General features: G+C 36.7%; 1 protein-coding gene across 3 annotated transcripts in view; it reads right to left on the bottom strand.

The window, feature by feature from the left end:
* ANO10 (anoctamin 10) overlaps nt 1-18,152 on the bottom strand; it is a 121,500-nt gene that overhangs the window by 35,266 nt on the left and 68,082 nt on the right. For all 3 annotated transcript variants that reach the window (XR_008439830.1, XR_008439825.1, XM_053993679.1), the window contains one exon: nt 5,825-5,941. Coding sequence is in view for 1 of the 3 variants with exons in the window: in XM_053993679.1 (XP_053849654.1) it covers nt 5,825-5,941 (117 nt within the window). In the remaining 2 variants the exon portion in view is untranslated. The remainder of the gene's footprint in view (nt 1-5,824; nt 5,942-18,152) is intronic.

Genomic DNA, 18,152 nt, shown 5'->3' with positions numbered 1-18,152 from the left:
AGTTTCTTCAGTCTTTCCTACAAGCTGTTTTGCAAATGTTAGATTATTTGAATGAAATCTTTTCATGTCAGCTACTTGCCCTTCCTCCTATCTGACTGCAGCCTTCTGTTTGTTCAGCATTGCCAGCAAGCATGGAACAAGCTTCAGCGGTGTTTTGAGGGCAGTCCTGAAGCTACAGGTCCCTCTAAATTCTGGTAATTATAGCATCAAATAAGGCAGAAAGCCATGGAGTTTGTTTCAGACTCAGAAAAAACTGCCTTCAGTTCCCATTTTGCATGACAAATAAACAGGATGTTAGGAACTAATGATTGACTCTCTTCCAATGTTAGACAGTTAAAAACAAAGATCCTGTTCTCTTCCTTCCCCCACAAAAAGAGAAGGGTCCTTTCTGAGGCTCACTGATAAGTCAAGCAGTTCTTGGCCCATCACCTCCACAGTCACATTTTGAGACACATGATATGCTAGCACATAGAAAATCTCTGCAACAAAAACAGCTTGAAGAGGTGCAAGGAGAATGCACAAATGTCACACAGTACAGAAGACCCTTAAGTTAGCAATACTTCTGTTTTGATCTGAGCTAAAGAAAGTTGTTCTCTGAGAGGCTACACACTCTAACAGGCCAGCACAGTGTATTCCTTCTGGAAAGGATGTGATTAGTGCTAGTGGGTACTATTCCCAGGGGAAATGGCAAGGTTCAGCAATTGCAGTCAGAAACCAGAAAGCTTTGCCGTTATTAAAGCTGCTGCAGTGTAGCAAATTGCAATGATAAGGCACTGAAATTACTTGAATCAGAAGGTTTTCACTGAGAGAACAGCAACTTCACATACCAAAATACCTGCAGAGGGAGGGACGAAGGGTTTAAACTTTCCATATGACTGCACCTAGGTGAACACCAGACATCAGTTTTTTTCTGTCATTGTCTCACTATCCTTTTCAAAAAGAAGCTTGTTAACACACTGTCATGTTTTGAAGAAGCCTTTGGTCAGTCATGATGATGATGCAGAGATCAGTTACAGCATTCCTAATTTCCTGCATTTCCTTGAGAGGGAACTGAGACACAAGACACATTTTCAGGAAATTGCTGGAGAAATCCTAGTGAATGTTGCACCTACTGTTGCTTAAAAAAACTTGTTATTCTGCTGGAAATCATTAGCAAGGAACAGTACTGACTTACAGACACCTGGACACCACTCTAAAGCAACTGAAGCAATTGTTTATGGATATCCAGACTATACCATTGCCATTAAGCAATTGCATATGGATGGTACAACTGCCAAGGGAGATACTGTATGAAAGAGCAAAAGGTCTTAACTGCATTGCTTTATCACTCTCTGAGCAGAAATACACCAGGGAGGATAAAGGAAGTATCTTTTCATGGCTGGTGTTCACTAAGCCTGACCCTTTTCATTACTGCCAGTTGAGGAAGGGTGACAGCTGTCAATCAGCTGACTGGGCCCTTTACTCATGAGCCTGTTATCTGTCTGGAGTTGCTTTCTGGTGGAATATTTACAGATGGACACCAGATACCTAACAGATGGACTCGCTTCTTCAGAGGAAGCACTGAAAGGCTTCATATATCAGAAGGAAAAGGCACTCCTGTTAAAAGATACTGCCCACTGATGGCTAGAACACTAAGGAAGGAATCAAGAGCACAGGGATGATAGGATACTTATAGATTAGGTCTCCTTGGAGGTAAGAGATGGGGATGAAACTGAGAAGGAATGCACAGAGCAAAAAATCGTCCGTATCTGCATTTCCGCTCCAGCTTAAGGACAGTTTTTGTCCTCTATAGTTACTCTGAAAAAGCCAATTCTTGCATGATAATGTATTTCTCTACTGTTGCCATCAGGGCTATGTATCTTGCTCAGAGACTGGAGCAGGAGATGCCATAAGGAAAAACATCTTTACCTGCTTTATGTAATTCAGATGTTTTAATGCAAAAGTACCACAAAACCCAAGCAATTTCTTATCAATGAGCTTGTGTTTTCAGTATTGATGCTGTGTAAGTAGTTGCACTTTGAGAAAAGATAGGCATTCCCCATCAATGTCAATCAGTGTTAACACTCTATCCTTCCTTGAAAAATATCTACTAGTTATATATCATCTTAGAATTGATACTATCTGTACTTCATGATCAGAAAATAATTGCATGAATAATTATTTTTCCCAGTTGGGCTATCTTTTGCCTGGGTCTAGTTTCAGTGCAGAAAAAAAAGGTATATATTTGATATTTGCCCCAGTTGGAAGAAGATAATACTTGGGAGACTGCCTAATACCAGAAAACATTACTATAATCTAGTCCATAAAATTAAAATTATGCTGTTTCATCTGTGGTTGTCTTGTGTTTCTGGAATTCAGGTCTTTTGTAAAGATATATGGCTGACCCAACTCCAACCATGAGGGCTTTTTGTCTATTCATTAAGCTTTGATCTATCCAGACGCTGAAGGATTTATTAGTGAAACTTTTACTGTCACTGCCCTAAAAATGCTAGATAGTGACCTCACACAAGTTTTACATCATTTTTTCTATGTACAATGTATGCAGTGGTAATTCCCGAACCACTGAAGAATTAACTGATTATTCCCATGCTGCCTGCAGGCACATCTATACTTAGGTTTCCTTAAAATAGGAACTAGACCAAAGAGCATGGCATGCTTCTGTGCTTGTAGCAGGTACAGGCACCAGAGCAGAGTACTGCAAAGATGCAAGCAGAGTCTTGGGCACAAATGTCAGGATGTCACTCCACTTTACCAATTGGCTACTTCTCCAGGAAGGATCCTGATGCTCAGCACAAAAGGGCCCATCACCCAGGCAATACCCATTTCTAGTTGCCCGTTATCCAGGCTTCCTTCCAGGCAACAAAGAACCTGACAACACTTTAGGGAATGCGAAAGGAGTAGCTCCTACACATCTTCCAAGAATCTTGATCCATAATCTCTTTAGTCCTCTACAATAAAGTTCATGTTAATTTCTTTTCTGCCCCAGGTCCCCCCAAAAATAGAGTCTAACCAGCCTCCTCTATCATTCTTTACATTGAAGGATACAAGGACAATTTGAAACAAAATCTACAGCTGTAGCACATCCCCCAGTCTGGATTCAGAAGGATTAACATTGTCTTGAGTTATATTAACAAACTCTGTTATGATACTAGAACTGTATCATAACAAAGTATTTCTCAAAAAAAATCACATTATTCAACTCATTCAACAGTCTACCCCTTTTCAACAGTCTTAACAAACTATGTAAAGAAATGTTTCAAAGAAACATTTCAGGAGTTTCTAAAAACCCTTCCCTAAAGTTTGAGAACTTCAAAACAAGACTGACATTCCAATATAAAATTACTTCCTTTTTTTTATGGCATTTTTTACCCTTCATAGAAGGGTTTTTTTAACAAGCTCTAATTATGACTATTTATCTCTATTAGAGAAAGGAGACACTCTACTATCTAAAATCCATTTCAAATAGACACTCAAGTCTACAAATGGATTTGAACACAGAATAGTTACAGTCCCACTGCACCATGTTAAAAAGCAATTAGCTTAGCATTAATGAAAATGTAAAAGTACTCCCACTGCCTGAAGTTAAGGATCCCAAACATAATCAATACAACTGTTCAAAGCAGCTGTATCAGGAGATCTTCTCTCTATGCACTGTATACAGAGACTAATAATCTGTTTTGGCATCTCAGAGGTTTACAGTGTGGCATTGCTAATACCCTTCTAATAGCTACATCCCAAGACAGCAATACTCCAAAAGATTATATGGTAAAACACAATGGAATGCACGTCTGGATAGCATCAAGAAAGGAATGTGATGCATACTTGCACAGAAGTATTCAAACCAGTTTCTCCCTAACACTTGATCCCACAACATAGTTACCCCAGATATTTGTGCCCGTTGTTTAAAATATATGTTTTGGGGGATTTTGTTGTTCTTATTTTTTGCTTGAAAGTAAGTTATTCAGCATAAATTACCATACTGATGCTCAGTAAAAGATGAAGAAACAGAAAATGTGCTCCTAAAAGAAATGTTTTGGTATCTTTTTGCAGTAGTACAGTTTTGCAGTGCCAATGTACTACTTTTAAATGCAGATATTTTTCACTCAAAAAACAGTAAAGGAAAAGGAAAAAAAGTCCAAATGGCTACATGTCTGTGGCATACATAGTACAGTATCAATCAAAGGAAATCTAAAAAGGTGATGGCATATACTTGTGTTTAAACTGCTTATCAAGACACTTGAAACTCAGCCAATACTCTTCCTAGATCCTTTAGGAAGTCTGAAAGCATAGGTGAGAACTAGGCCAGGCTTCTGGTTTTTGCTGAAATTCAGACTAACTTTTTGCTACTGAATTAATGAAGCAACCCTGAAAAACTGGGAATCAGGCATATATTATTGTAGGAACACATAGATGCTAGGATAGGCGATGAAGACCTAACTGCTGACATGCACACTCATATTGAAGCAGACTATATATTCCAGCTGGAGCATTGTGACCAAAGGTGACTATATTCACTTGACCTTAACATTCCAGTGGGTGACCTAGTTTTTCCTGTCTACAAAATGAAAACAGAGAAAGAACAGCTGAAATAGAAATGTAGTCCTGTTCCTTTTAATATTATCTAAAAACCCCACAAGATCCCTGGCCAGCTCCTGGTAACTTCACATTGACCTACTAGAGAAAAGCAAAACAAAACTACCAGGCATTAGATACGACTGTAATTTGGATTTTGTTTGTTATGGCTGATTAAGAAAGACAGCACCGACCTCAATAATGATGTTCTAGTATCGCACAGAACTGGGGGATTTTAACTACAAAAGGCAGTGTATTGTTTACAGACTCAGTTTGTTCAGAATCAAGAGAACATTTTCTCACATGCAGCTACAGCAGATGTTTTAAAAAGTAACCTTCCATTTCACACACATAATAAATAGTATAGAGGAGGTTACACATGTGCATGTCGAGCACACAAAGAACATGTTCATGTAAAACCACGCTCTGAAGTGTGAAAATATCTGAAATAATAATAAATAGGAAAACCAGTCTCTGCAGCTCAATGTTGGAGTTTTTATTCTTTGTTTTCTGATATGTAGAGATAGCTTAGAAATCTCATCTAGCATTGTGCAAACTCCTAAAGAATGCCACCATTGCAAAACCAGCTCTGTAGGATCTCTGTATCCTACTGAAGCTAATCCCATGCAACTCTTCATGTCTTGTGATCTCCACCACTGACTCTATGGAATCATTGGTTAAAACAGAAATTTTCAGTAAAACAATCTAGTTCCTTATTTTCCTAAATTGCTTTGGAATGTTAAGTATATTGTAGAATATACATTTTTACACAATAAAATGAGACTACTGTATGGGCAGTAATATAAGACAACATTACTATTTCTTCACATGTATATACTTCTCAACACAATTATTTCAAACATGTTCGGACTGTTTACAATTTCTGATTAATACTAGAGCCAAGTTAACTGTTTACTTGTGATGGTATTTCAGAAATGAAAGAAATTCTGGTATTGTAATAACAAACTCCTCCAGGAGATGAAATGAGGTTTCATAGAGCTCAATGTCCTCTAAAAGTGACAATATAAATAATGTATGTTTGCACACACAAGGACAACAGACATTATAAGGTGCTACATTACCAGTCACACTAAAAATTTCAAGCCGTCTGAAAGGGCAGATCATTTTCCTGGTGTGGATTTGCATATATTGGTGGGTTGAAAGGACAGACAAATACGTCAAAGCTCTCTGCTCCACTTCTTAAGTAATGACAGATTAAGACAAAATGAAGCTGCATCTGAAATGCTCTTACCTGTTGTTTGAGAGCCTCTAAAGATTCAAATTCCAATTTGGCAAGTTTCATCTGGATATCTCTTGGTTTATCAGGAATTACAAATGCCATGATAAACTTTATTGCTAGTAGCAAGTGCTGTGAAAAAAAAAAAGGAAAAAGAAAAATGTTGTTTTACAGAGTTTGAATCATGGAGAAAACAGCATAATATTCCTAAATTTTAGTAATAGAGGTATAAACAATGATTTCTTGTGACACGTCCAACCACATTAGGCCTCAGCTACTCCATATTTTTTGTTTGCAGTCATTCTTAATTTGAATCTAAACACAGATAGTCTGCCTTATTTTCACAGTAATCCCATTTTCACTGTGTACTATAACATTCTAATTGAATTTTGTATTTGTGATTCCAGATAAAATAATAGCTTTTAAAACGTATTACTGGTGTATAGGTGTATATTATGCAGTATATATACTGCACCCAGTATCTACAGTTGCAGAGTGAATTTTTTTCATGTACAAAAAAATATATATACACACAAATACATATCAGATGAAATTGTAACAGCATACATATGTGCATATTATGAGACAAATGAAACAAGCTATTTTAAAAGATATGAACAAACACAGAACTTCAGTGTTGGAATTAGAGAAGTTACTAAAATGCAAAATGAGAGATCAGAAGAGAACAAAACTAAGTAAAATATAATCCTTAAAGAAGTGGCACACTCATGAACAGAAACTTCTCAGGAAATGGAGAAACATTCCATGTATAAGATGTCCAATTAGTCATAATTTATTGCAAAACTTTATATCTTATTTAAGAGAAAACATTCATGAAATTCTGTTCAACTTAGCCACTGAGCAGCCTCTAAATTTCACTTAAATATGCACTATCTCACAAAACACAAATGCCAAACTGTCAAGGCAGTAGTTTTGTTTCTTCATTTCTGTCAACTAAAATCGAAATAATAAATCCTCTTCTATCAAGGCCTGAGCTGACAGTATACTGCATATTTGTAAGCAGGAATTTGCTCCTAGCTGAGAACACCCTGACCAAGATAAGGCAACACTCAAATATATGTGCGTAACTTCAAGCACATGCTTACACTGCCATGATGGTATTCATGGAGGTGCTTAAATTTGGGTAGCACATCCAAACTACTTCCCAAATTCCCTCGATTTTTTAAATATAAAATAAAGCAGAGCAGTGCTCCTCTCTGAAATACCATTTTGCTGAACTGTATGATCTTGATGGACTTGGGCACATGAATAACAACATAACAGACCAAAAATCCCTCAGATTCTAGTATTACACAAGCAAGAAGCTAATGAAAACACTACAGACTTCACAGGAGCTATGGTGAAACTCTAAACAAGCAAATATATAAGAGTTAAAGTAAAAAGTATGATTATGGTAACAAGAGAACAATGACAAGAGCCATACATTAAAATATTTCTTAAAATGTATCGCAGAAACATAGTAGATCTAAGAAACAAACATTACAAGGAATAATACCTTCTTTAAAGAGGTGAAAGGAAGGCTGAAAATTGATATAATGAACAAAGGCTAAAAGTTTAATGAACCAACTAGCACTGATTGCTGTGTAATGCAATGGTTAATACCACATTATTTAAAAAATTATGTCAACAGTACAACATTCTCTCCCTCATTTAGATTTTCTCCCTCTAGTTAACACTGTCTGCTACTAAGAAACTTTTCTTCAAAAAAAATATTATAGCAAATAATGTTGGTTTATGCTGGAAACACACTGCAGTAAAACATGTATCATAGACAGCTTTGGAGAAATCTCTTAAATGGAAAAAAGGAAAAATGTTGAAGACAATAATTGAACAAGACTAACAATATTCCTATGCAGAATACAGTCATAAGTAATCACAGGTTGACGGGGAATACCTAAACCACAGACAGAATTTCAGTATGTAAATGTATGAGAACAAATTGGGAGTTACTCAAAACTAAGTAACACAATTGGGCTGAAATCTTAAGCTCAAGGCAGAATTAACAAAAACCGAGGCATTTGCAGAAGGATATTTATTTGAAAAGTTACAATGAACAGTTAAAAAGAGACTCAGCATCACACAATGTCACTTCTAGATGCCTAAAGTCCTCTGCACTGGGGTTAATCTCATATTACTCAACAAAAAAAAAAAATTTTGAAATTGTACTAAGGAGTGAAAATCAAGGTTTGCAACTGTAATTATTCAAGTGCTGCTTCCTGAGGAGTTTTAAAAAGATAAGCCAAGTGAGTAACTTTACACAGAGACTTCAAAGTAGTTCCAAATTCAAACAGCTTTTAAGAAAATACAACAAATAATTTCAAGGAAATGTAAATAATATTATGGAGGATAGAGACTGACTAAGTTTTTCCTATTTTTAATACAGGTGAGGAAGGAATAGAAGAGACATTTAGGGAAAGCAGAGCAAAACCCAACAAAACCACTGCAGTTAATCCTGGAAAACATTGTATATTTTCAAATAAATTTAGAAGAGCAATATGTTTTAAATTGCTTCACTATGTAACGACTTTCATTGCAGGATTAACTAACTAGCTGCTTGTCAGAAATTAGTTTTCATGCTAGCACAACTCAGCCAACAAACACAAGGATACAATCTTAGACACGAAGGCAGAACCTCTGACTCATCTTCAAGCTAGAGAGGGATCAGAAGTTGGAGTACAGATGTAGGAAGTCACTACTTTTACCTCCCCACTGCCATGTCTTTCCTAGGCATCCACTAAGAGCCATTGTTAAAAAAAAAAACCTAAAAATTACAGGGTTAGATATACCTTTGGTTTACTCCTCTGGCTTTTCACTGTTCTTTTCCCTCCCATGAAAACAAAGCTTTACCAGTCATAAAGTGGCCCCCCTGTGGGAGATGTCCCTGTGTGCAAGACCTGTGACTTCAGAAAACACATTGGACTTAAAAGATTGCAAATTGAGCTCAAGCCCACCTCATAACTTCCATGAACCTGAAAAAAGCCATCAGATAAACAAACTCCCTTGGATAACTTTTCCAGCTGTTCATATTTGCAAATTTAGAAGAGTATTAATAAAACTATCAAGGTAGAAATTATGAATCTGGGTCATGTGATGCATGAAACCTCTTGAAAATAAATGGATCTATTTTATTAACAGTTTATATTTAATTTTGAAATTGTAACTTGACAAAGGAAATGTAAGTAGTTATTCAAGAGAAATTGAAGGAAAAAGTAGGGAGTCAAGTAGTTACATTCATTATATCAGTCACATTCCCATACTGATTTCGTAATCTTGTTTAGTACAACTCCTGCAAGTCAGATCCACAAAAAGCAGACATCTGCTTTCAAAAAAGAAATGTCCAAGGAGTATAGTATAAATCACTGGAAGACAACAAGTTTTACTTTCATTACATTAACACTAGTATTAATATGTTATAAAACTGAAATACTAAAGTTTATCGAAATTTGCTACACTAGTGTAAATGTATTTGTTCAATATTAAAAATTTCTTCATAGAGCTGGTTTTTGGTTTAGGGCTTTTTTGTTTTGGTTTGGTTTTTTTTATGAAATCAGATTACAAACCCAACCATTATTTCTATCTGCAACCATTAAAAAGCAGTGCTGTTTCCAAGAACAAGCCTTTCATGATTACAAGAGGACTATTCCACTGCGAGCAAAACTCGGGGTAACATTCCCACAAGCTGTAAGTTCTCCAATGGCAACAGCAAAGCCCCCTCTTATTTTGCAGTGTGCCAAGTGAGCACACAAACAGCACTGAACCTCTTCCCCCTGATAAATGCAGTGCCATCAAACTCTTGTGGTCCTGTGCCAGGTGCTTGGCGAGCCAGAAGAACTATTCTGTTCTGCAAAGCCACCGACAAGAGCAAAAGCAGCAGCTGTATTTTGCAGCAGTGGGTCCACAACCTCTTCTATAACAGAAATTGCCAATTAGGGTTAAATTCCTGAAATTATGAACAGCTAATTTGATTTTTATAGTGGTTTTACCACAGCAATTCCTGACAAAATCTACTCAACTGAAGAAAAATAAAATAACAAAAGTAGTAGCTGTGTTGCTGGTTAGCTGATAAAGTGCATGCCAAACCAACTTGGGGACACATTAATAAAATTTTGCATCAAAAGCCTATTTTATAGTCTACTATTTATAGAAACTTTCAATTAAAATCAGAAATCTGGAGCTAGACTAGCCTAGAACCAGTCTGTACTCTGAAGCAAGGTGGTCTCAGGTTACTAACTCTGCACAAGTGAAGGTCCTACTCAAAAGCCAACACCTGAGAATGGCACCTCACTCGGAACCTCTGTCCTCTGCTGGCCTTTTCCAAAGGAAAGCATCACTGCAGAATCATGTTGTTGTCAGAGCAGAATGCAGGGAAATCATTACCTTCCTTGGCTAGAACTCCAGATCACAGTATTCTGACATTAAAATAAGCTAAGTTCAAACACTAAGAACAGGCAAAAAAACCCAAAACAAAACAAAAACAAACAAACAAACAAAAACAAAACAAAACAAAAAAACACCCAAAAATACCTCCAAAAAAAACCACCAAACCAAATTCTGTCTTTTAGTGGCACCAGTTTTTACTTTTGTGGGTCTTGCATCTTTCTGAGAGGAGCAAAAAAAGCAGGAGGAAAGTGAAAAGTAATTCTGTCAAGGGAGCAATACAGGCAAAGAAGAAATTTCATAAAGCTCAGGAAGTTCAATTAAATTAAACTTTCTTTAATAGATATCAATGAATTTATGAGCAAACATTTCTGCAATATACATAAGAAGAAAGCATGACGAACCTTCCTTCCCTCCTGTAGATTGAACTGGCTTCAATAGAGAGTCTTGCTAATGGCATAGAATTATCACAGCTGAGGGACTTTAAAAAGGGCCTTTCTTCTGCTACTCCAATAAATGCTGCTTTAAAATCACATATTCCAAATATTATTATAGACATTTTCTTTCAAAATTTCATTTTATCTACAAACATGTCCAAAATCCTGGGGGAGGAGGGGGGAGAAAAGACAAAAAAGTTACTACATGTTGGGTCTAGTTCACGGCTTCTTCACCTCTCCCATTAGTCTTCTCTTCCACAAACATCCACATGCATACACTCACAATCCTAACACCTGCCACAATCTGTAAGCTCCACCTACCCTATTTATTTATTCCCAAAGCAGCATAGCCCATTTCTCCCTTATTTCAGCCTCCTCCCTGCTGAAACTCCAGGGAAACACTAGGACTGAAGTGCAGCCTCCTTGCCTCAGATCCAATGCCCCTTGCCACTCCAGCACAGTGAAATGTGTCCCCATTCTCAACTGAAGTATGCTCAGTACAGGTGAAAAGTTCATGCACGTACACCCGATGTGCTTCTTTAAGACACTACAAAGCACATAAACTGGAGATGTTTCAGAAACTTGTATCTTTACCAAGCTGGGACAGTTTTCTAATAGGAGCATCCCAAAGCACATTCTTTAGATCAGAGTGAAACTTCTGTCAGCCTGTGCACTGCTACCTCAGAGCACAGATACAATGCCTCAACAACAATCTCATTTTTATATATTTATAAATAGTCTATATTTATTTCTTTACCTACAGATCTTCTACTTTCACAAAAGGTGGAAGGCATTTATTTTAAATACAAAACCTCAAAACTCCAAACTTAAAAGAACCTGTCCAGCAGGGAGAGTTTCAACCTGTCCCATTAAAGTGTGGCTGAGGTAGATGCAAGTGAGTAGAAGTTTATTACAAAACGTCTCGGGCAGCGTGAGCAGACGGCATTATCCGGTCCATTTATCATCTGTAACAGAACATCCGTTTCCTCCCCTCACATCCTGAGCACACACACACACACAAAGGCTGCCCAAGGAAACGTGGCAGCTCCATTTCTGCCAGAATGTTTCACAGACTGTCAGAAGGGCAGGAGCAGATCACCCATCTTCTGCTGACCATACCAGCACATTTGAAACCTAGACCCCCTCAACAGAGTACTGAAGCTTATGTTTAGTTTTAAGCGTATCTATGATTATACTTCAGTTCAGAAAAACATTTAAGCCTGAAAATGCCCAAGCCATTTGCTACATCTGATCTTAAAACTGAATGGTTGAATCACAAAGCTTTTTTTTTTTTTCCTGGAGGTGGCTGAATGTGACATGTATTAAATTAATGTGTTTGAAAGGAAAAATGCCAGCTTGCATGGTGTCTCCTTGCATTTATACTTCAGAAACTTTCAGAAACTGTTTTAGGTAGTGCAGAAATTCTGGTCTGTATTTTTACTACCAATCCACTGTAAAACGTCACAAGTAGAAGTCTGATCTGAAAAAGATATCAGGCTTTTAATATGTAGTTCTGAAGTAAAAAGTATTAAACTGCATCATGAGAATCTGAGTTCATTTTAGTGGCTCTGGCCTCTAGAAGCACTGAAACACACTTCTTTCCAGGTAAGTCTGTCTTATGTCTTAAAACTAATTAATTGGTTTCTCTCAGAAGAAGTAAATTTATTCTGCATACTACAATTGCTTCATATACTATCAAAATGGGAAAAAAAATAAAGAAGACATTTCCAGACCAGCACTGCTGAGCAAGAGGTATAAGACAACAAGAATTTTTTTTTTAAGTAAACAAAAAAAGAAAAAGTCAAGATAATCTCTAAGGAAACAGATTCTGTGCTCATGTTTCCAGGAAGCAACTGCAGAAGCAATGAGTTAAGCAAAGCAAAAAATAAAATACTGCAAACATCATCTCCTAGTGAGGAAGCTGGTCTTTTCTGCCCTTATATATTTTTGTACTCTCCTTCTGTTTTCAAAAAGATTTCTACAAGACTGCTTGGAAAGCAAGCATTGCAAGCCAGTCCTATTTTTGCTCTTGGAAAGCCCTAGAAAGTATTTAAACCAGATATAAATTAAAACATGTCAAATAAACAAATATTTATTTAATCAGGGAAAGTCAAATAAATAAATATTCCATCAAAAGATATACTAATAAACTCAAAAGCACAAGTAATCTGTCAGTTACATAATTGTGACTATTCTTCTGTCTTATGGCACCATTATGCTTTCTAGTAATTCAATATTTTTTTAAAAAAAACAATTTTCTCATTATTTATAACTTATTTTTACTAATGTTTAAATCACAGCTGTTACATATGATATTCAGCCAGTAATGAACTGAAGCATTATCTGGTTTTACTAGACTTTTTGACAAGATTTAGCCACCCAACTGTTCTCTGTAATTTTCTCCAACAATAACAATTAAGATGAGAGGCAGCCCAAGATCTATAGAAATTTTGTCACCAACTTACCTGGCACTGGAAAAAACCCACTAGTTCATTACTTCTCACCATTTACATATCTGTTCAAGGCTTTTACAGATTTTTTACACTGGAATTTTAAGCCTACCTTTAGATTATTTCTTCAAGACTAAAGTATGAAAAAAAGAGGGCCAAGTGCTAGTTGAGAGGGTGTTTTATACCAAGCCATACATACATACTCAAGCACCATTTCCCCCTCTCTATAGGGAAATTGCCGTTTTTTGTATCTATCATTACAAATTAAGGATCCAGCATGTCCTAGAAATATCTGCTGAAAGAAAAAATTCTAAATAAAAGTTCTTCTGGTATCAGTCTTCCACACAGATTCCTAATTGACGGCAGCTTGGGGAAAAACAGTTGACCTAATAATCTTGTTGTATAAACACAGCATATTCTGTGACACAAAATATTTTACGATACAGCACACTTACAACACTGTCTGTAAAAAAGCCTCTATAAAACTCCAGCATACACAAATGAGTGTTTCAGACATGTTACAGGAACAAGATTTTTCTCACATCCATTTAATCCTGTAGTCAATTCAGAAGACATGAAAAAAATCACTGTAGTGTAAATTTGTCTTGGAGATTGTAAGTATCTGCTAATGGTTAATTTTGCAGTAACTCAACAGTCTTCAAACTTGCATGATAATACACCCATCTCTGTGTTACCATTAGGTAATCCTGAAATGTTTTGGCACAATGCTTATCTCAATTTATGGCCAGCGTTTAATAGGAGCTGGGAGGAGAGCTGCCAAAAGCCAAATTACCTATTGCTGAATGTAATGAACAGCAGAGCTTTGATCATGCTCTGAAATAAATTCTAAGTGAAAAGTGGAAAGAAGGATGCCCATGGAATTAAAATTGACAGTATGATTAATACAAGCCATATGAAGGTGCCTCTTAGCTGATTGCTAACGTTACATATTGGCTTCCATACTGACAGGTATAGTTTACTGTCAAAATGCCCTAATGTTCCACATCAAAGAAGAGAGGAAAATTTGCCATTTTCTATTAATCTGCAAAACTTATACTTCTTTCCACATTTAAGTCATGCATTTTTCTCTGTTCAAAGAGATACAGGGAGATTATGGTATGAGTCACTGAACTTATGCATTGTAAGAAATTCTATTCAACAAGGCTCAAAAATTCCTCCTTGGTTACCAGACTAGATGACCTGTGATTAGCAAGGAGATATGAAGCAATGTTTCTGCCAGGGTTTTAAAACTACTGTTAGTTCAGTGATAAACAGAATTTGTCACCTACTGCAAATATCACAGATTTTAGGAACTCTTTTTTCCTGCTTCAACCAAACCTCACTTGTCCTAGGGCAAGCTGAAGTGAGCAGATATAAAACTTCCAAGTGAGCTGTGGACAGATTCAGCAAAGATACCAAAATGTACACATATGAAAGTAAATCCACTATACTTCAACAAGCCTTACAGATAGTTTTCCCAAAACTGTGGGGTGGTTCTGGAGACTAAAAGACAGTTAGACTTATCTTTTTTTTTTCCCAGTTTGAAAACTGGTAATGAATTGGTGATAGAAAAGGTGATGTTTCATCTACATTAGAATTTAAACTATTTTAAACATTGAAATTTATATCCTGTCACCTTGACAGCAAGAAACAAAAATGGTAGCTGGTATATAGTTTTAAGAGTGAAGTCTCAGCCAGTCATTCTTTAAGATGCTACACACTTCATCTTTTAACTTTAACTGTGAATAACAAGTTCTCCCCCTAGATGCATTGCATTATATTTACAGCTATTTGCTTATTTCTCTCACAACTCCCTGGCTTTAGTCTTAGGATGCTTTCAAAGATGATTCACAAGAACATTCATCCTAGTGAAAAATCTCTTTGCCTCACAACACCAAGATAAATAAAGAACTATAACTGAATAAACACATTTTAAATAAAACATAGTGTTTCACCACACTGCCAATGCATCTTCACTGAATGAGTTAAGATTTTAGTGAAACACACAGCTTTCTTCCTACTGTATTGCATTCACCCTGTTCTAAGTGGTTTCCTTTGCTCTACTTCTGTTTGAAGTTGTAAGTAAATTCTGTAGGACATGGCACATTTTTTAATCTGGACTAAAAGGTGACTCATGCAATTTTAAATAATAAACAAAATGTCACAGGCATGACTCATCAGAGAATAAACCAACAGTATTGCAATATATCACACTCTAATCTGCAGATTAATTGTAGTCTCTATTCCTGTGCAACTTTAATCAAAACAAATTAATAGAAAAGAGTCCAATAAAAGTAGCTAATCTGAAACAATTGTGTAGGGAAAAATCACAACTGACTATTTTTCATATTGGGAACTCATCACCTGCATTTCTTCCTGTAAAAACTAAGGGCTTTTTTTTTTTTTTTGTCAGAACTATGCAAAGTCAAATAATCCTTTGCTTTTCTATAAAGGTCAGGAGGAAAGCTTTCCATTCAGCTGGAATATTTTATTAAACATTGCAGCAGGTGTTTGAATATGCTGCCAACTCCTAAAAAGCTTTCATTAAAATGGTATCTTAAAAAAAAATAAAGACCTATACATCCTCCTCAAGCCCTCTTTATCTGTCTTTTTTCTGGATGGGTATTCATAAAATTACACACCATTTTCTCTATTTTGGAACACCATTACCTGCCCTAGCTATAAAAAGAGTTCATCAAAGTTGCTGGAAGCTAGACATGCAATTCTCACATCAGCTTTTATGGCCATGGCAGATCCCTGCAACAGAGTACAGCCCAGAGCTTAGCCTTAGCTGCTAACCTGCTTCTGCTTCTTGAGAACATAATTGGTTTGTTCAAGCTGACAAAAAGAGAACCTTTAACTGTGTGCCAAATTCACTTTTGAGACAAAATCCTACAGTTAATGCTGAACTTTTTGTGTCATATGCAAGTAATGGAGTTTTGCAGCAATAACACACCTCCTAACTTCATGCACTAATGTAAAAGCATCCTAAGAAACACTTCCAGAACTGCTCATGTCTTTAAGGAATGCAAAGCCCTTGGAAAGGTGTATTCTTCACAAGAGAGGAAGAACAAGCCATGCTCTACATAGTAGCACTCAGTGGTTCTATTAAGTCCTTCTGTCAGCTGAGAATGTGAATCCCAACACAAAGATTACAGCCAGAACAGAAAACCAACAGATTAATCTCAATGGTGTAAGAGTTTTGACAATATGTAGTGAGCACAATTTCTCATCTCCCTACAAATAGCAAGCCTAAAAAAAAAACTAAAAGAGCTCTATTTACAGATTCATTTAGAATTTTAAGACCATTTGGAGAAAGACTAACTTGCAGCAAGGGCTCAGCATCACTTTGTTTCTATGAAACATTATCATACAGGAATAATCAGCCATAAAAACCTGCAGGTGACTCATTCCATGGCAGAAATGATCTCAGCTGAGAAGGACACTTTCAATTTAAAATGAAGTAAGTAGTAATTTTGAACATGGCTCTGAAATATACTCAAGAATCTCAAATTGGTAACACTCAGATGTCAAACAAGATCCTGGACCTTAATAACTAAATTTGAACAGATCCTTGTGTAACTATAACAATGCATGCAAGCAAAGACAGGTGGAAAACTGAGACGCTTCACGCATAAATCTCAACAGAACTGACCCAGGCTGTCTTGAGATTCTGAACAGTCAAGGGACTAAAAGAAGAAATCACCTCTATCTGTGACTTTAGAAGGCCTGCTACTAATAATTCAAAGAGGTATAATGATACTAAAAAGAACAGTATCTCAGCTTCAAAACTCATCCTGAGAATGAGAGAAAGCTGTGAAGAGACATTACCTCGCTACAAGAGTAACTTCTGGCAGCAGTGACTTGGGCTTGCTGTGAACCAGGACGGTGGGGTTACAGAAGTATGTATCCCACACACTTTGAGTTTTGAACCAGTCCTGGGTCTGCACACAAGAGACTGATGAAAAGTAGGTATTTACTTCCTGAATCTGGGGACCATTTGTAATTACTGATTTGCCTTATGACCACACTGAAAAGTAATACACTTTCTTCTCTTAAGAGTTAAGAAAACGCTGGAAATGAAAGAATTCTACAGTGCCTTTCCCTCTGCTTGTAGATGAAGCAAGTTACTGCTCCTTTTTTGTGCTAAGTGTGGGTAACGAGAGTTGTTCAGGATAAATGAGAGAAGCATACAGAAAAAGGCAAAAGCATGTGAGTATACAGGACTGAGCAAAGTGGGTGCATGAGGGCAAGACTTGCTGCTAACAGAGCATGCCTTGGAATGGACTGTGATGCCCCAGTACTCTGCCAGCTTCACTGCCCCCCAACAGCAATGTAAGCCAATTTACCATCTCTACACCCTGCTGTCTCCAAAAGGGACAAGATGACTCCTGGGGTGCAGAGACAGGTGCTCATCTCTAAAAATAGGCAGTCCTAGTAAATTAATGCAATTGATGTCTTCAAAAGAAACACAATTATAGAAGTGAAAACACTCAAGGATCACAACATTTCAAATCTTTCATCCAAACAGACTCCCTCAACAGTCACATGAATCTGAACTACAAACAAAACAACAGCACTGTGAACTGGCAGAACATGAACAAAATTTTCACTTTGTTAAGACCCTGCCTTTTTCCCTTAGAAGTTCTTTAAGAGCTGATACTTGAGAGCAGAAATCTCTAAAACCTCCTGTCCTAGATTTTGTCTTTTTTTTCCCCCTTTTTATATCCTTGACCAAATGTTGTTTGTTAATCTAAACACACAGATCCTTGTGTACAAAAGAAGTCTTCCCAACATTCTCAAAAAGGTTAAAAAAATACAAGGGGCGAACTTATCCAGGAATGCTTGAGAGGTCTGGCAGTGCTTGATATATGGGGTTTTGTGGCATAACAATTAAGAAATTATCTTCTAACTTAGTAAATTGTTACACAAAGTGAAAGGTTAAAGTCATGTCAGATAACAAACAGGCTCATAAATCAGTTTGGCTATTTACATTTTTTTCCTAACATCTCATCAAACATTTTTACTCAGAGAAGAAATAAGTCTCAAACACAGGAA

Source organism: Vidua macroura, chromosome 1 (assembly GCF_024509145.1).
Source record: "Vidua macroura isolate BioBank_ID:100142 chromosome 1, ASM2450914v1, whole genome shotgun sequence".
Taxonomy (NCBI): Eukaryota; Metazoa; Chordata; class Aves; order Passeriformes; family Viduidae; genus Vidua; species Vidua macroura.
This window is presented reverse-complemented; position numbering and strand designations above follow the sequence as displayed.